The 19,299-nt window shown below is 36.7% G+C and overlaps 2 protein-coding genes across 4 annotated transcripts; one reads left to right on the plus strand and one right to left on the minus strand.

Moving 5' to 3' along the window:
• The first annotated feature begins 2,365 nt into the window (after positions 1 to 2,365).
• LOC132609123 (protein RETICULATA-RELATED 6, chloroplastic) lies at positions 2,366 to 10,236 on the plus strand. The gene is made up of 7 exons (XM_060322980.1): positions 2,366 to 3,126; positions 3,780 to 3,909; positions 4,199 to 4,729; positions 6,337 to 6,444; positions 6,633 to 7,181; positions 7,737 to 7,850; positions 9,927 to 10,236. The coding sequence occupies exons 1-7, from the start codon at positions 2,525 to 2,527 to the stop codon at positions 10,071 to 10,073; spliced, it is 2,181 nt and encodes a 726-aa protein (XP_060178963.1). The 5' UTR covers positions 2,366 to 2,524; the 3' UTR covers positions 10,074 to 10,236.
• Positions 10,237 to 11,478: 1,242 nt separating this feature from the next.
• On the minus strand, positions 11,479 to 19,015 carry LOC132611240 (arogenate dehydrogenase 1, chloroplastic-like). 3 transcript variants are annotated; one of them, XM_060325664.1, is made up of 7 exons: positions 18,777 to 19,015; positions 12,595 to 12,715; positions 12,351 to 12,506; positions 12,176 to 12,258; positions 12,021 to 12,090; positions 11,793 to 11,867; positions 11,479 to 11,702 (listed from the first exon to the last, which is right to left on the minus strand). In XM_060325664.1, the coding sequence occupies exons 1-7, from the start codon at positions 18,953 to 18,955 to the stop codon at positions 11,622 to 11,624; spliced, it is 765 nt and encodes a 254-aa protein (XP_060181647.1). In that variant the 5' UTR covers positions 18,956 to 19,015; the 3' UTR covers positions 11,479 to 11,621. The 3 variants fall into 3 exon arrangements, with proteins under 3 accessions (XP_060181647.1, XP_060181649.1, XP_060181648.1); XM_060325666.1 differs by having other exon boundaries at positions 12,595 to 12,763; XM_060325665.1 differs by lacking the exon at positions 12,595 to 12,715.
• Positions 19,016 to 19,299: the final 284 nt, after the last annotated feature.

The following is a 19,299-nucleotide window of genomic DNA, read 5'->3' on the forward strand; positions in this document are numbered from 1 at the left end:
TATGAACACTTTTATATTTATACTAATTAAATAACTTTAATTATATATAAGTCACTTTTAAAAGAATATCCACCAAGTACACTAGCTATTTATTATTAATTTAATTCTTTTATTTAAATATTTAAGTTTGTATTATAAAATTTATTTTGGCATTTAAAAGTGGATGATGTTTATAAACTTTCAGTCAAATAAGCTAAAGCGGTCTCACATATTGACTTTATCTATTCCTTTTTTCACAAAACATATCCTGCGAATCAATCGACACGCTTAGTACACGTGGTTTTCAAGACAATGGTGAGAAAAAGCTTGCAGGTGCTGCCTAAAAAAGTATGACCATTCAAAAATATTGTGTATCAAGTTGGCAATTGTTCCTGACGTTTTACTTCAAGGGCCACAAAATGAGTTGTTCATTGCAAACCACTCGTATCGTGCATATCCGACAGGTAAGCAAAGATCCAATCTAATCAGAGTCTGAAAAAGACAACCTAAATTTAGGTTGTTCCCGGTTTTGGTTAAAACTAAAACTAAATCGAAAATTTAACCAAATCAAATAAAAAAATTGACATGTGGTTTGATTTGGTTTTAAATTTTAAAAACCGATAATATTTGATTTGGTTATGATTATATTAAAAAATAACCGAATAAATAACCAAACCAAACCGATAAATTATATACATAAATTTTATAATTATTTATATGTATAATATTAGTTTTTCATAAATAATTATAAATATTTTATACCTTTTAATCATTAATTTGATTTTTGATGTACTTATTTTACATGAGTGTTTAAGGCTCATGTTTTTAAGAATATGTCCAAGCCCATGTTTTAAGTCTTTTAACTCTTTAAGGGTTAAGTGTAAACCTACCGACAGAAGCTCACGTTAGAGTCTAATGATTTTTAGCCTTTCTTTGTCAACCATTTGATTTTAGGTTGTTTCTTTTTTTTTTCCCGAATTTATACCTTTCTTTTTTCTTCTTTTTTATACGTTAGAGTCTAAACTTCTAATATTTTTCATATGAAAAGGACAGAGGTTGTAGATTTGGAGGTTCCTATAAAAGATACTTCAATAACATCAGCATTTGCTGCAACTCAAGCACATAGTAATGCCCTAATACTTCTTCCGTGAGTAATCCTCCTAAAAGGCAGAAAAGAATAATTCTTTATAGTCGAGACCCTAGCCCTGGGATAATGATAGAAAAACATCTGAAGTTTGGATGATTACACAAGGTGTTTTTAATAAAATGGGAGAATTGAGGACAAAATGCAAGTATTGCCCCAAATTTTGGGATTATTACACAAAGTTTTTTTATTTCATATATTTTCATTTTAATTTTAGGTAGACTTTATGTTTAATTAATATGTATGTTTGTAACAACAACTAAAAGCTCTTATGCTCTACTTTATCAGGTATGTGTATTAAGTTGACAAAAATGGTGCAGCCACTACTTAGTTAGTTTTTAGCTCTATATGTAATAGTTTAGCAACTTTGGGTAACTTGAGTATGACACTATCATTAATAATGAAAATATTTCTATGATGTATGTTCCACCTTAAACGATAAATAAAAGTTATCGTTTGAATAAAAAAAAAAGACATGTCTTTTTCAACTTTTTAATGTTTTACTGATAAGTCTCATGGTTGCTAGTCATAAACCGAAAAATTCAACCAAACCGAACCAAACCGACAATAATCAAACCGGTGGTTATTATTTTATTTGGTTTGGTTATGATTTTAGACATTTAAAAACCAACTAAATTGATTTGATTATGATTTTAACCAATAACCGACCCAAACCGAACCATGAACACCCCTACCTAAAATCAAGACCTTCACAAGTGCACGTAGGAATATGCATTCATAAGATCCATCCACCCAACTAAACAAAAATCAACTGGATCATATCAAATCCTCCATTTTTCCGCATCTCATTTTCTTCCTTTTTGTGGCGCAGTATAACTAACATAGTACTAACATTTTGTAATTTAATTATTATTATCATCATTATTATAGACAAATCTGATACATGCATTAAATAAACTTATTATTATTAACTCCATTAATGATCAAACAACTTAAATGTTGTTATGTGAACTCACAAAATCAGCCAATTGATATAATTAATATAAAGGTAAAATGAAAAAAAAAACTACTTAATTTTATCTTGAATAAATAAAACGATAAGTATTTTAGTAAAGACGACAAATGTTTTGAGACGGAGGGAGTAATAAATTATTTATTAACTAACCTCATTTATATAGAGACGTTATTTGCCAACCAGTGGAGGGCATGTAAGTATTTTCCCTCAGTTATCGTTGTTTATTTTCTCTCTCTTTCTATTTGCACTTATATATTTATCGAGTTATAAAAAGAAGAAGAGAAAAAAAAAAAAAAAACATAATCTTGAGAAAAGTTTAAAAGGTTCAAAACGATTGATTGGATTGGTCATCATTTGGTGCAATTGCAGTTGCGCTGACCATGTAGGATTTGCCCCCGAGTTCTTAAAAGCCTTCAACGTGAAAAATGAAGGCCCACACCTCTTTTAGATCACTTCACTTACATGTCCCACCGGCAACTCTACTCCGGCCACATAGACTTAATTTCCCCGGTGGCTTAGTTCACGAGCATAGCCACGTCAGCATTTCAGTCCGTTGTTCTACCGATAACTCCGACGAAGTAATTCTGAAGCGAAACACCTCAGCTACAAGGCGTAATGTACTTCTCATGCCTCTTCTCACCATCGGACTTTATTCTCTCCGTTCTGCAATTGCCAGAGCTGACGACAAACCACCCCCTGAAATTACGCCGCAACCTCCGCCGGATTATCCGCCGCCTGTTAAGACGGAGGAAGCGATAAATTCGAGGATTTATGATGCGACGGTAATTGGAGAGCCTTTAGCTTTAGGGAAGGATAAGAAGAAGGTATGGGAGAAGCTTATGAATGCTAGAGTTGTGTATTTAGGTGAAGCTGAGCAAGTTCCAACTCGAGATGATAAGGAAGTGGAACTTGAGATTGTGAAGAATTTGAGGAAGAGATGTGCTGATGCTGAGAAGTCGATTTCGTTGGCTTTAGAAGCATTTCCCTCTAATTTACAACAACAGCTCAATCAATACATGGCTAGAAAGTAAGAAGTATATCCATAATTTGGTTATCCTAGTGTTTCTTCAAGAGTAAAAGAGACATAATGGTCAAAAACATACCCAAAGTATCATTTTTTTTTGTAAGTTTCCTACCTGAACTATTACCAACTATTTATCAAAATGAGTTAGCTACCAGGTGGATGAAATTTTATGGGCAAATTAAGCTGTCACGTGCCTTTTAGCGATTGTATTCAAACACTTGGGTCTTATCAACTGCAAGGTGTGTTTTGATAAATAGTTGGTGATAGTTTAGGTAGGAAATGCAAATATGTGATATTTCAGGTAGGAAACTCGCGAAAAAGGGATACTTCAGGTGTGTTTCTGACCATTATCTCAATAAAAAATGGTTCTACAGACTTAAATTGTGAAAAATGCGATGGGAACTGTCAGTTTGATTGTGTTAGTTGGCGTAGATTTTCCAGGTTCACCTGAGAAGATATATTGATCTTAATGACCTTACAAATGTCCTTAATTTATATGTGAAGTTGTGGAATAAGTCTTGTTTAGAGTTGTATGATCTTGTTATGAAAGAGTTTGTTATTATGCACTTGTTATTACATCTAATGGAAGAGAAAATTAGCTGCATTGAAATTTTTGTATGAGACATATATCTAATGTTAGGCACTTGATATTGCAGGATTGATGGAGAGAGTTTGAAATCCTATGTAGCACATTGGCCAACTCAATATTGGCAGGAGTATGAACCCTTATTGACTTATTGTCGCGACAATGGGGTTCGGCTGGTCGCATGTGGTTTGCCTCTAGAGGTACTTATTATCTGTGTCTTCATCTATTAGTTGATGGGCATGAACTAGAAATATTTATGAACCCAGACAAAAAATTAGCAGACAATATTACCTGAGCTCATTCTTATGCGCTATGCTTGCAAGATGATCAGCCGAAAAAAGATCGACTCTTTTTGTTATCATGGAAGATTTCTTTGTTCTATAAATTCCAATTCTTTTCACTGTCTGATAGTGCTCTGCATTGATCAAGTTTCTTTAGTTTCATAAGTTAAGGATGAAAGTGATAAATTTTCTGGTTGTTCTGGACTAGGTTCTACGAACAGTTCAAGCAGAAGGTATTCGGGGGCTTTCAAAAGCTGATCATAAGAAATATGCTCCTCCAGCTGGTTCTGGTTTCATCTCAGGCTTTACGTCTATGTCACGCAGATCATCCGTTGATGTAAATATGCTGAACCAGCCTACTCCTTTTGGACCAAGCTCATATCTCTCTGCACAAGCAAGAGTTGTTGAGGAGTACAACATGTCCCAGATAGTTTTAAAAACAGTGACGGATGATGGAGCGGCCGGTCTGCTTGTAGTTGTCACAGGTGCCAGCCATGTCATGTATGGATCAAGAGGGACCGGGGTGCCTGCTAGAATTTCAAGGAAGATACAAAAGAAAAATCAAATTGTCATACTACTTGACCCTGAAAGACAATGGCTAAGGAGGGAGGGAGAAGTTCCTGTTGCTGATTTCCTGTGGTACTCTGCAGCTAGACCTTGTAGCAGAAATTGTTTTGATCGTGCAGAAATTGCCCGTGTGATGAATGCAGCTGGCAGGAGACGAGAAGCCTTACCTCAGGTTAGTTATTTATTCTTCGAGTTGAAAGGCTATAACTAACTCAGCGTCTAAACTCATATATTGGCTGCAGTCGAACATAAATAGTTTCCTGCTAACTGAGTTTGTCAGGCTTTAAATGATATGGAGCTTGAAGGTATGAGATGGTTAATAACCAAAACATCAGTTATGTAACAAGATCTACCAATGCTTCTTGTTGCCTGAGTTCTTAAGAATTCGGTTTCCGTAGTAGCTTGTATGTTATAGAAAATTTTAGAAATGATGAATATTAAAAGCTTGTTAGATGAGAATTGACCAAAGAAAAAGTATACAAATTGACCAAACCTCTTATAAATGTTACAAGAGTCTTAGTCCAAGACTTTCATACCACATTTTAGAGACTTCTACTTGGGGATTTGTGAACGACATGAACAAAAGGACAAAGGAGAGCACTTAGTAAGTTCACTTTGAGTACAAGAAGTCTGCTGGTAGGAATTCCTCAGCGCGTATTATGGTTTTTTGCTTTCTGAATTGACTTATATCTAATGAAGGACCTGAGATAATCTGGTTGTAGAATCCCGCTCTCAGTTAGTAAACAGAAGTGGGAATTTTAGTTCTACCTTATCTTGTTTGAAGTTACTCATTCATAATTTCTATTCCATTTTGTTGACATGGCTTCCTGAGCATTTTTTGTATGCAGAAAATATTAGGTATTCATTGAAAGATCTCTTACTACAAATGTACTAAACAATTTCCAGAAGTAAAAGGGTTACAAGTTGCATAATCATTACAGGTTGACCACCGTCCTTTATGCTGATTGCTAGACCAATAAAGTGCAGCACCCTGTTACGTTCTTACATTACAATCGGTTTAAGATTGGATAATGATGTCTGTTTAACATTCTTTTAGGTCCCAAAAGCATCATTGAAAAGGGGCTTGCCCTTTTGATGTTTTATCAGTAAGTAAGAATGACACAAGTCTTGTCTTCCCTGATGTAAAATATCACATCTTCATATTTGTAGAGAGTAATTGAGATAAAATTGAACTAAGTGGCACAAGGAACTGTTGGATGTATTGGGCAAGAAACTTCATTCTTAAAACATGTATATTTTTTCATTTATGTATTTGAATCAAATTGCACTTTTCTATTGTAACCAAAAAATCCTCTGTTTTTCAGCTTCAAAATTTGGTGGATAATGGGCTCACTTTCTACATTTCTCCACTTAACTAGTCAGGATTCAAACCTGTGACCTGCCCCTGCCATACATCCGGCTCTATACTTCTTTTCCATTGAACCAAAGCCATGGGAACTTTAGCACTTTTTTGGCGGGGTTCCAGTGAGATTGTTGAGTCATGGATCCTGTAGCTACAATGCTAACATCTATGGACTACATATTCCTCTTCCTATTTTCCTAATGTCCCATCTGTTTGGGTTAATTAACACTTCATAGCAGAAAGTTTGAAGTTATAACTACCTTTGGCTTCAAATTTCAACTAAGATACTGGTTGCAATTTCAGAGTGTGATACTGCAACTGTTAAAAAATTGTTACGTACTAGTAATTGTGCATATTTTGTTGAATTGTACTCTGATGAACTTGATCTCATTACTGTAACATCTTACTTTTTTCAGGACCTCCAAAATGGACTAGATCTTGGCCTGGTATCCCCGGAAGTGCTGCAGAACTTTTTTGATCTAGAGCAATATCCTTTCATTTCAGATTTAACAGATCGCTTTCAGGTGTGCTATTATAGACTTCTACTCTTTAACCACCCGTTCACCAACAGAAGGAGAAAGAGAATGAACAAAGAAAGAAAAAAAAAGGACATTGTTTTTTTCTACTTTATTTTCTTGTTTTAGGCTTGTACTTGTGTATAAAGAAAATGCTGAGTTGGTTTGAAGTTGAAAAGAAGCTCATTTTGATGCAGGGTTTTAGAGAGAGATTGTTGGCCGATCCTAAATTTCTACATCGATTAGCTATTGAAGAATCTATATCAATAACAACTACTCTCTTCGCACAGTATGAGAAGCGTAAACAGAATTTTGTTGAAGAGCTTGATTATGTTATTACAGACACTCTCAGGGGTATAGTTGTGGATTTTTTCACAGTGTGGCTTCCTGCTCCAACGATTTCTTTCTTGCCAGTTGCTAATGATGTTGATGCGCCTGAGAGCATCGAAGTATTGAAAGGTCTCCTGGGTTCCATCCCAGATAATGCTTTTCAGAAAAGTCTTGTTGGAAGGGACTGGAATGTGAGTCACAGAGTTGCGTCTGTGATTGTTGGTGGCCTTAAATTGGCCGGTGTGGGATTTATTTCTAGCATCGGCGCAGTTGCTTCATCAAATATCTTGTTTGCAATGCGCAAAGCATTAAATCCGACCTTTACTACTGTCCAAAAGAACAAGCGATCCCCAATATTGAAAACAGCGCTTGTGTATTCATCATTTCTTGGTACATCTGCAAATCTGCGTTATCAGGTACCTTGAACATCCGGATACATATATTTGACAGTTTAATATTTCATACCACTGCTTTCAAATCCAAGATGATGATTATCTATTTTCATTGGAAATCTTGGTTAAACATGGAATGTGCCAGTATATTTTTAAACAATATTTTGGGTAATATAGCTGCTGGTTTTATTGGAGACTGGGCTGCCATCTCTAGCTCCTGCACATTTTAAGGATTTTTCTGGATGATGTTTCTGCCATAATCATGTCGAATTGGACATGATCTTTGCTGTCATTTTGTTTCAAAATTGACCCTAAATCAAGGGTTTTGTATCTTTTTCAAAGGCCAACATCGATAACGTTGAACTTGTTCTGGTGCTTCATGGAGCTTATGAAAATCTGATTCTTAATCAACTTTGGTCCCTTCATCTTTACTATTGTAATATGTTTGACACGAGCTTCCGCTCAAAACATTATAGTAGCAATTACTTTAAAAACACCTATCTGACAATGATTTCCTTAGCTTTCTATTAAGGTGTTTGAGGTTCAACTGAACATAATAATAATATGCTCAAAATGCAGGTTATTGCAGGATTGGTAGAGCACCGGATTTCAGATCTATTTTCTGACCAAACATTACTTGTAAATATGCTTTCTTTTGTTGTTCGAACGATCAACTCCTATTGGGGAACCCAGGTTAGATACTTCTAAAATTCTTTGAAGTTAAATCTTTTCTTTTCTTTTCTTTTTCACAAGTAACCAACCATAAACTTCTTTCATCAGTATCCCCAGTAAACAGTTGTGTAGGTTAATGATAATGGAATCTAAAAGATTAGTCTTTATGAGGGTCTCCTCAGGGTAATACCTTTTAGTTATTTAATCTGTTCCCGAGGGCTAGCTGCGTGCGGTTCGAGACTTGGTGGAAAATGTGCCCGCCCCTTTATCATCTCCACTTGAAAACCTTCTATTTGGATTTCCCATTCTTTATTGTTGTATCTTCCACTCTTTATCTTTTGTCCTGTTTCCTAATTAGCCTTTTTTATTGCAAGAAAAATTGACTCTCAGTCTTAGAAACATAGTAGGAGATACTGCTTTTCTTTCAAGAAAAGATCCCTCTATCCTCATAGCAGTTCTGAAGTAAAGATGTAATAATTTACAGTAACGTCACCAAGCAAAACCAATTAGATTCAAACCAGGGTAATGTACCCTACTGATTCAAGCAATCCTCCGATAATGAACCGAACAAATAGTCATACAAACACTAATAAGGGACTAGACTGTAGCAACAGAATTATACCTAAAAGAGAAGGAGAGAGACCGAGAAGAACAGATAGGGATGGCTATTGGGGCAGGGCAGGGCCGGGCAAAGATTAAACGAGGCAGTGCAGGGGAATGCTTAAACAGGGCAGGACGGGGCGGGGCAGGTCAAAGCTTTTATTTTCAAAATATGAAACGGGGCAGGGCAGGTGGTAGGGCGGGTCTAAGCTCAGGCTTCTTTTAGTCTATTGAGAATATTGATTTTCTTAATCAAACGGGTAGTGTTAAACTTGTTCAACCACCAATGGGTATCAAGTTTGTGATCAATAACATTGGATTAAATTATGAAGTTATTAAGTTTTCAAGTGTTTTGGTCCAAGAATTTATTTTGTTAACTGGGTGTCCTCTGTTTTACATCTCTGTTAATTTAGGATATGAATATGATTCCAGTTTGGACTTCTAATTTTTCAACTTTGAGTACTGAAATGAAGAGAAATGTAACTGCTAAATACCTTGTTCTTATCATTTGCTTAATTTGCTGGAAACTTTGAATACTGCATTTAGCTTTTGCTGTTATAAGTTTGAATGCTGTATTTAATTAGTTTATTGCCTTCTTGGAGAAAATTAGAAAACTACAAAAAAAAAAAAAAAAAAAAAAGATGATGTTAAAATTATTAAATCGAAAGAAATATTAAATTTTGATAACGAAATCAAAGAACATGTAAATAGGGGCTACACGGGGCAGGGCTAAACAGGGCTAAACGGGGCAGGGCGGGGCTGAATCTAAATAGGGCAGACAGTTAAATGGTGCAGGGCAGGGCAAAACTTTAACAGGGGAAGACTTGACCCGCCCCGCCCTATTGCCATCCCTAAGAACAGAGAAGGGGGGAGAAAACCAGAAAAGGGGATCAGAGGGACCAGGGAATTGTAAATACCATTGCTTACCTAATTTTCCCTATCATACAACTACTCCTCTGCCCCATATTACTTGTCACATTTCTTTTTTCGAGAGTCAAACTACATAAACTTTGACCAGCAATTTAATTAAGTATCTTTTTGATCATATTAATATGAGAAAAACTGCAACTTATAGTACTTTTCACGTAGTTTTCGAATACCTAAAGTTTAGTTTCAAAATATTATATCAAGCCAATTAGCTCTGAAGATTAGTCAAATTGACTCTCGAGAAGCGAAACGTGACAAGTATTTGGAACAGAGGGAGTATTCATTTATTTCCCCCTTACCCAATTCATGCCTCACACGCTCCTACTCCGGGTCTAGCGCATTATTCTCTGGCAAACTTGCCCTCCACCATGGCCTCTTGGCTAATTTCATTCACAACATAAGAGTTCAATGACTATTTCACACTTGAGCTGTTTCTTATTGTAAAATTTGTAACGTTTAAGTTATTCGCCTTGTTTTACTGATCATCTCATTGTTGATAAGTAATTTTCCCGTTTGCTAATGATTAATAATTCTGTATCGATTAATAATTCTGTATCTCTTCTTCCACAGCAATGGATCGACCTTGCACGACTTACAGGATTACAGGCTCGGAAGCGTGAGCAAGTTTCTGATCTTGCTCCAGATTCTGCAAATCCTGCTGCCGTTGGTTGCAATACACCAGAAGATACCAATACTGACGAAATCAACAATCAATAGTAACAGTGTCACTTCCTTGTCTTTTCCTCTACTTTCTAGCATAATTAAGCAGCAGTTTTGATTCTCTTGCTGTGTGTATCATTTACCTTTTAGCATGTTAATATATACACAGTTGATAAATTTTGACACACGTCCAATAAAATTTTGTGATTCAGAGACTCGATCTACTTTGCCGAGAGTAAAAGCTGACTGAAACTACACCAGAACACTGTTAACTGAATACAACATTGCACTGGGTATTCCGATTACCCAGAAGTTGTAATGGTTGAGGTCCATAACACTCAAAATTGGCTTTAGTTGCACTTGAACATCTTTGCAAGAAAAACTGTAAAAATTGTTTTTGCTGAAGATAAAGTGAAATATAGGAACGTATTGCAACAAGTCTGATACTAATAACACCGAACAATGACGAGCTTTGTTTGTCTTAAGTGGCTGAATGCAGGTACTTTCAAAACTGAGAATCCTGTAATTAGTCCAATCGAGGAAAAGGATAAAACATTTATGCAAAAATGCGCAAAAGTTAGTTTTGGTAGCTGTTTACACCGCTTATTAATTAGATTTTTTGAGAAATAGTTGCTCCAGGTTGTATAAATTGAGAATCAACAATTTTATTATCGGGTTTTAACAAGAAGCCATTCACCTTAGGGTTCATTGTCCAAATTGATTTTTCTGGAAGAGTTTTCGAAAGAGTTGCATAGAAAAATTAACATAACAATATATGGTAATCAAACAAAAAAAATCATCTTAATGGTACAAGCAATGAAACTTTTATTTGTAACTTAAAAAATGAATCCTCTCATTTTTAGTGTACATTAGGCCTGTGCACGAATCGGTTCGGTTCGGTTTTGGCCATCGTCGAGTTGAAATTTCGAATTTCGACTTTTTAAAATTTTCAATCAAACTTGATCCATTCTAGGTTCAATTCGATTCGTTTTTTATTATTTCGGTTCGATTACACAAATCGATTTGTTCGGTTTATTCGAAATTTAAACAAGTAACTATTTCATTTCAATTTTAGAGTAAATATAACAAAAACTCATGAGATCCTAAATTTGCAGCCGTATAACCAAGATATTAACCAAGAAAAAATCATAAACTTGCAAGCATAATAGCATATAAATAACAAAACAAGAGCTTGAAAACTTGTGCAAGCATACAAATCCGCCAACACCACATTACATATACCAAATTAGTCATATTAGTTACTTGTGGCATATAAATTCGGTTTGTTCGGATCGGTTCGGTTGATAATTGCAGCCAACCGTATCCGAACCGTTAAACTGTAATATTTTACAATTGCATTTGTAAATTGAAATCGAATTGTATTATCCAAATTGAATTATCCGAATTGTTTCGAATCGGTTCGGAAATTCGGATTGAACCGATTTGTGCACAGGCCTAGTGTACATTGTCTAAATTGATTTCGTAAGAAATGTATCAGCAAAAGTTGCCAAAAAAATATCATCTTAATGATACAAGCAGTGAAACATCACAAGACCAAGAAAGTGAGTTATAGAGTTCCCATTCATCGACATCATTCAACAGTGGTTACAACTTCGATATGATGGGATCCTGCAGCTCCTTCGATCTCTCTTGAAGTTTCTCTATTGCTACTTCTAAATTTTTCATCTGCACCATAAGCTTGCGTTCAGTGTTTCTTCTCTTCTGATAGTACTAAGAAATTATGATTCAGTTGCAGAATACGAAAAGAGTATATACCTGTTGCCTGGCAAACCTATTGTGGATGAATAGCCCGCTGAACAGATCAAAACTATCTTTAGCTGAGCTCTCCTTCTGCATGTTGTCCAATTTTAGTGTGATAAAAAATCAGAGGTCCCGGAAGTTGAAAATTACTTGTAGATGATGAATGTGCTTGCATGCTTAATCTTCCATAAGTGTAATCTAGAAAAATAAATATTCTCCATGGAGTCAAGGTTACATAATTACCACTTGAACAAGTTTCTGAAATCCCTTTGTGTCTATGGGCGTGGATTCAACCTCCATTTCCACCAAGATCCTGTTAAGCTGAATAAAGTTAATACTTAATGTGATGACCTCTTCTCTACAATTATAGTCTCAAACTAGTAGGTGACACAAATTACCTGCCAATTGTGTGAGTGAGAAATTGACTTCGAGCAGCCAATCTATCATGCTCTTCACAAGTCATTTCCAGCATTTTGCAACCCTGCAACAGATAGAAGATTAGTGCAGTACAGGAAAATTTTAGCTTAAGGAGTTTGTAACAGAATGAACTCTGAGCATATTTCTGCTTCTTACTTCAGTTGAGAAGATTTGCAGAAAGCTGGAGCACAGATGTTGATCTCTAATTCGAACCATGTCATACATAAAAGTCAAGTCTGTCCATCCATCTTTCCCACTTTCCGGTCCAAACATTGGGTGCGTACACAGCAAGTCGCACTCCTCGGGCAGTATCTTTCAAACACATATTGTTAACGAAAATGGAATGTTCAATCTACCAAAGTATATGAAGCAGCTAGCAATGTGAGTGTGAATTGCATACTCGCAAAAGGACATCTTTTGGGTGTTCTTTCACAGAGAGCACATCGATGAAAAGTGTAGGCCGTTTGAGACAATGGAATGGTATGGACTCCACAACTCGTGATAGAGACAGGATGGATGTGCTAATCATAATAATATCATTGTCAGATTCCAGAAATGCACCAATATCCCTGCGCATGAAATAAACGGCAAAAGCCCTCAATTACCGGTAAATTATTCATTCTCGAAATGATGGTCAAAAACACGCCTAAACTATCACTTTTTTACGAGTTTCGCGCTCTGTTCCCTTTTTCTACCTAAACTATTACCATCTAAGTATGTAAACATGCCTCGAAGCTGAATAGGCCAACTATCAGCTTTTCCTTTCCTACCAGAACTATCACTATCTATTGTATGTAAACACACCTCAAAGCTGACTAGGTCAACTATTAGTTGTTTCCTTTTCCTACTTAAACTATCGCCATCTACTCAATCGGGTGTGTTTTAATACAACGATGGTGATAGTTCAGGTAAGAAAAGGGAAAAGCTCATCATCAGGGTGTGAAACTTGCGAAAGGTTGATAGTTCAGGTGTGTTTTTTACCATTATTTGTAGAAGTTAGTTAGTGTAGTAGTTAGTGTAGGGACCACTGTAATTAGCTTAAAGGTGTGTTTGTTAGTAGTGTAGATATCAAGATAGTTAGTTACTTAATGATTGAGTTTGTTAAATGATGAGTTGTACACATGTAGAATTAGCTGTCTATAAGTAGTCTTAGCATTGTATCATTTACACAGAATTGAATAGATATTTTTTCAGTTCTCTTCCTCATAACCGACTCTCTCATTTCTCTTCTAAGCTAACTTATTCTTCTTCAAAACTTCTAAATCTCCATGACTGATTACTTTAACATGGTATCAGAGCTTTTAGGTTAGATTCACAACTGTTTTCAGTCTAGATTTAGGAAGAAGAAGACATTAAAGGCGAGCTACAAGTCGATCGAGAAACTCCACAAAAATTTTGAGTTTTCTGGTTGATTCTCGCATATCTGTAGTTCATTCTCCTAGTGTGCTTTTAAATTCAGTTGAGTGTTCAATAATCTCTGTAGAATCGAGCAATTTTTTGAAGAAACAATGGCGGTGAATGATGGAAATCCAATGCGCAACAACAACTGGGATGTACCTGATGAACAGACTCAAGAAACTACTCAATTAGAGGATCAGGTTCATCATAATCATCCTCTGTATATTCATCCTTCAGCTACTCAAGGTTTGGTTCTAATTTCTGTTCAACTTCAAGGATCTGAGAACTATTCTCTATGGAGTAAATCTATGAAGTTAGTTTTACGTGGTAAAAACAAATTAGGTTTTGTGCTAGGTACATGTAAGAAAGAAATGTATGATTCTAGTCTTCATGAACTTTGGGATAGATGTGATGCTATTGTTCTAGCTTGGATTATGAACACAGTGTCTAAAGATTTGATTAGTACTGTGATTTATGCCTCTGATGCTTATAAAGTCTGGGAGGACCTAAAAGAAAGGTTTAACAAGGTTAATGCATCAAGAGCATACTATCTTCATAGAGAGATAGCAACCTTGACTCAAGGCGTGGACTCAGTGTCTGTGTATTTTTCGAAATTGAAAGCATTGAGAGATGAGTTTGAGGAATTAATGCCACCTCCTTCATGTGCATGTCCTGAATCCAAACAATATGCTGAACACTTTCAGCAACAAAAACTGTGACAATTTCTCATGGGCTTAAATGAATCCTATGCCCAGGCTAGAAGTCAGGTATTGATGGTTGTTCCAACTCCAACTATTAACCAAGCTTATGCTATGATATTGAATGTAGAAAGTCAGAGAATGAGTCACAATGGAGGAAGTTCCAATGGTTCTAATGGTGGAGTTGATTTAACTGCTTTACTAAGTCACAGAATGCCACACAAAAGTTTCAAACCAAGACCTCATTTTGAGCCTAAACATCACTATGACAATAAGAATAACTTTGACAGAAACAAGATAGATAAGTCTAATCAGCAGTGTGAGTTTTGCCATATAAAGGGGCATGCAGCAGATGACTGCTATAGACTTCATGGTTATCCACCTGACTATAATTTCAAGAAGAAGAACAATGCACATGCTAACAATGTCTCTACTGGTGAATTTCAGCCTCCAACTACCAACTTTCAAAATGCCAATCAATATCATCCTTACACTCCTTATACTCCTTACTATCCCCAATCATCCAAAGGGAACTTTCAACCAGCTCCACACTACTCACAAGGCTATGTACCACACCACTATGCACCACCTCAACAGGTCTATCCACAAGGCTATCCTCATGGTTATGGCCCTTATCAGAGTTATCCTCAAGCTGCTTTTTCTCAACTCTCACTAGCACCTCCTGGATTCACACCTAATCAGTATTCCCAGATTGTGACTATGCTAGACAAAGGGAAGGAAGCAGAGCAGGCTGCCAATATGACTCAAGTTGGAACCTCAGGAACCAAGTCATCTGGTTCAGGTATCATTGCTGCTCTCTTATCTAGTCTAGCTGACTATAACTGGATAGTTGACACAGGTGCAACTAATCATATGGTGCACAATGAAAATCTACTAGGCAACACAAAAAGTATACCTTATCCACTTAAAAGCAAAGTGTATCTGCCTACTGGTGAACAAGCTTCTATTCAAAAATCAGGAGAGTCAATTGTGTTTCAGACTAAGACTGTGCAAGATGTCTTATATGTCCCTGAGTTGAAGTACAATCTACTCTCAGTATCTAAGATCACTAAGGCACTCAAATGTGTTGCTGCCTTCTATCCTGATTTCTGTTTGTTTCAGGAACTCTAGGAAGGTGATAGGGATTGGTAGAGAAGCAGATGGTTTATACATTCTAAAAGGAGAACATTTCAAAGGAACAATTGAAGATTTATGGGGAAAAACTGGTGCTACAGCTGCACCTGCTGATACCTGTGTAAATAATGCTGCTCATTATAGTAGTACTATTGATCATTCTAGTAGTACTGCAAATAAAACTGATAGCAATGCCTACAAATCTCTTCATGTGTCTAGTGATAGTGACTTTACTTCATTATGGCATAGAAGGTTAGGTCATGCACCTTTGAGAGTTTTAAAGAAAGTCTATGGTCTGAATCATGCTATGCTGAAAGACCATGTTTGTACTGTTTGCTCTATTGCTAAACAAACAAGATTACCTTTCCCTCTGAGTACTTCCTGTTCTATCTCTACCTTTGATCTTGTTCATGTTGATGTCTGGGGCCCTTATAGGGTTCCCTCACATGATGGTAAAAAGGTTCTTTATGACTGTTGTGGATGATCATTCTAGATATACTTGGATTTTCCTGATGACTACTAAAGCTGATGTTCTTGTGCTTCTCAGAGATTTTATCATGATGGTTAAAACACAGTTTAAGTGCACTATTAAATCCCTTAGGACAGACAATGGCACAGAGTTCTTCAATCATCAAGTTTGTCCTTTGTTAAGAGAAAATGGTGTCCTTCATCAAAGCTCTTGTGTGTATACACCTCAACAGAATGGTGTAGTTGAGAGAAGGCATGGATACATTCTAGACATGGCTAGGGCACTGAGATTTCAAGGTTTTGTTCCACTTAAGTTCTGGGGGGAGTGTGTGTCCACAGCTGTGTACTTATTGAACAGACTGCCTACAGTACTTTTGCATGGCAAGTCTCCCTTTGAAAAGCTTTATCATAGAGTCCCCTCCTTGCAGCATCTAAGGGTATTTGGTAGTCTAGGATATGTCACAGTAGTCAAAGGCTCAGACAAGTTCAGCCCAAGAGCTGTTCCTGCAGTTCACCTAGGCTACTCCTCTACTCAAAAAGGATACTACATGTATGATCTAAGTTCTAAGTCATTTATTGTCAGTAGGGATATGCACTTTAGAGAGGATGTGTTTCCGTTCCACAATCCTACTCAGTCTGTTTCCCCCTTATTTCCTGTTCTAGATGTTCCCACCTATCATGACATATCTACCTCCACTGATACCTCCATTCCTAGTTCTCACTATCCTAATCCTACTCCTTATACTTCTTCATCTGATCCTATCCCTCAGTCAGATGACACTTATGATCCACCTCCTTTGCCTCCATCTATTCCATCATCTCCCAGTCTTACCACCTCATCAGCTGACCCTAGAAGATCATCCAGGTCCTCTAAACCTCCTGTTTTGAAGAGTGATTACATTGGGGCAAAATCACTCTGCACATATCCTGTTTCCAACTATGTGTGTTATGATCATCTTAGTCCTCAGTATGCAGCATCTCTTGCTGCTTATTCTGCTATTATTGAACTTAAATCCTTTGCTGAGGCAAGCACAAATCCTCTGTGGGTGGCTGCTATGAAATAAGAAATTTCTGCACTTGAGGAGAATCACACTTTGTCTATTGTTGACCTGCCCCCTGGCAAGGTTCCTATTGGCTGTAAGTGGGTCTTTAAGGTGAAGTACAAATCCAATGGTGAAGTGGAAAGATATAAAGCTAGGCTGGTAGCTAAGGGGTTCAGTCAGCAAGAAGGCCTTGACTTCAATGAAACTTTTCTCCTGTTGCCAAGATGGTCACTGTAAGATCAGTGGTTGCTCTTGCTGCCTCTTCCAAGTGGTTCATTTACCAAATGGATGTTCATAATGCCTTTCTTCAGGGTGATCTTGTTGAAGAAGTGTACATGCAAGTTCCAGATGGCTTTTCAAGCCCAGGGGGTCTAAGCATAAAGCATGCAGGCTACATAAATCATTATATGGCCTAAAACAGGCTCCCAGGCAGTGGAATATCAAGCTCACTGAAGCCTTGATCAGTTTGGTCTTTGTTCAATCCCATTATGACTACTCCCTATTTACTCAGAAGATTGAGGAGGACTTAGTAGTAGTTCTAGTATATGTTGATGACTTGTTAGTCACTGGCAGTTCCTTGAAATTAATTCAGCAAGCAAGGAAGAATCTTCAAGAGAAGTTCAAGATGAAGGACCTTGGTGAATTAAGGTACTTCTTAGGAATTGAATTCTCTAGGTCTGAGAAAGGCATACATATGTGTCAAAGAAAATATGCTCTCGAATTGGTGTCTGAATTGGGATTATCAGGTGGAAAAACTGCTTTCGCACCTTTGGAATTCAATCATAAACTAACTTCAGTTGAGTATGATGAAGTTGTCAAGAAGCCTGAAGATTGTAATGATCCCCTACTAGAGAACAGGAGCAGTTATCAAAGAATTGTGGGAAGACTTTTGTATCTGACCATGACAAGGCCAGACTTTGCTTTTGTGGTTCAGGTGCTTAGCCAATATATGGATACACCTAAACAAAGTCATATGGATGCAGCATTAAGAGTAGCAAGATACATTAAAGGGAGTTCAGGATTGGGGCTGTTTATGCCAGCAGGTGGAAAACTAAGTTTGACAGCATTTTGTGACTGTGATTGGGCATCTTGTACTGAAACTAGAAGGTTTGTAACTGGTTACTTAGTGAAGCTTGACAATGCACTCATCTCATGGAAGTCAAAGAAACAAAGCACAGTTTCAAGGAGTTCAACTGAAGCAGAGTTCAGAAGTATGGCAATGATAGTAGCAGAAGTCACTTGGTTAGCTGGTTTGTTTAAGGAGTTAGGTGTGGCTGTGGAACTACCAGTTCAGTTGTTTTGTCAAAGCAAAGCTGCCATTCAAATAGCAGCTCATCCAATATTTCATGAAAGAACTAAACATATAGACATTGATTGTCACTTTGTCAGAGAGAAGATACAAGAAGGGCTAATTCAAACTTTGCATATTGGCACAAGGGAGCAGCCTGCAGATCTGACCAAGAGCTTATGCACACCACAATATGAGTACCTTATTACCAAGCTGGGGATGAAAAATCTATTTTCCTCCATCAGCTTGAGGAGGAGTGTAGAAGTTAGTTAGTGTAGGGACCACTGTAATTAACTTAAAGGTGTGTTTGTTAGTAGTGTAGATATCAAGATAGTTAGTTACTTAATGATTGAGTTTGTTAAATGATGAGCTGTACACATGTAGAATTAGCTGTCTATAAGTAGTCTTAGCATTGTATCATTTACACAGAATTGAATAGATATTTTTTCAGTTCTCTTCCTCATAACCGACTCTCTCATTTCTCTTCTAAGCTAACTTGTAAATCTCCATGACTGATTACTTTAACATTATTATCTTCATGCTTTTGTACTACCTGAAGAATAGGATGCCCAAATTTGTGCACAAATCTGAATAATCTGATCTTGAAGTTGCACTGATAAAATGGCCTTGTTTCATCAGAGTTTTGGCCAAAAACTGCGCAAAGGGACCAAACCCAATTATGCCGATTCGTAAAGTTGTTTGTTGGGAAGAAGAAGACGATGGAGGAGACATAGGTGCCAGAGAAAAAGATAAACATCGGCAAAACCGAGGGAGAAGATGTAGTTGATGTGGGGTTTTTGTCTGACTCAGTAATGGGACACGTTTTATACAAAGAAAAAAGGGTCATTTAATTATAAGTGACTTCTAAGTTTTAAAATTGAAGAGAGGTGATTCAAGTTTTAATTATTGAGTAGAGGTGACTAAATTTGATTAGTGATTAAGGAGCTTTGAGCTTGCCCAATAGTTTCATTTTTGACACTTTAGTCTTCTATTTTATTTTTAATACTTTGCCCTCAAGTTTTATTTTTAACACTTTGATCCTAAACTTTACTTTTAATACTTTGCCCCAAAGTTTT

This window comes from Lycium barbarum, chromosome 9 (genome assembly GCF_019175385.1).
Source record: "Lycium barbarum isolate Lr01 chromosome 9, ASM1917538v2, whole genome shotgun sequence".
NCBI classification, from domain to species: Eukaryota; Viridiplantae; Streptophyta; class Magnoliopsida; order Solanales; family Solanaceae; genus Lycium; species Lycium barbarum.

What these genes read in the sequence shown, in the direction of transcription:
- LOC132609123 (XM_060322980.1), top strand. Translation starts at nt 2,525, where the DNA reads ATGAAGGCCCACACCTCTTTTAGATCACTTCACTTACATGTCCCACCG. An exon ending in CATGTGGTTTGCCTCTAGAG is followed by an intron (nt 3,910 to 4,198) that starts GTACTTATTATC and finishes GTTCTGGACTAG; the next exon opens with GTTCTACGAACAGTTCAAGC. An exon ending in ATTTAACAGATCGCTTTCAG is followed by an intron (nt 6,445 to 6,632) that starts GTGTGCTATTAT and finishes ATTTTGATGCAG; the next exon opens with GGTTTTAGAGAGAGATTGTT.
- LOC132611240 (XM_060325666.1), bottom strand. Translation starts at nt 18,955, where the DNA reads ATGTCTCCTCCATCGTCTTCTTCTTCCCAACAAACAACTTTACGAATC. An exon ending in CAAAAGATGTCCTTTTGCGA is followed by an intron (nt 12,507 to 12,594) that starts GTATGCAATTCA and finishes TGTGTTTGAAAG; the next exon opens with ATACTGCCCGAGGAGTGCGA. An exon ending in CTCACTCACACAATTGGCAG is followed by an intron (nt 12,091 to 12,175) that starts GTAATTTGTGTC and finishes TCAGCTTAACAG; the next exon opens with GATCTTGGTGGAAATGGAGG.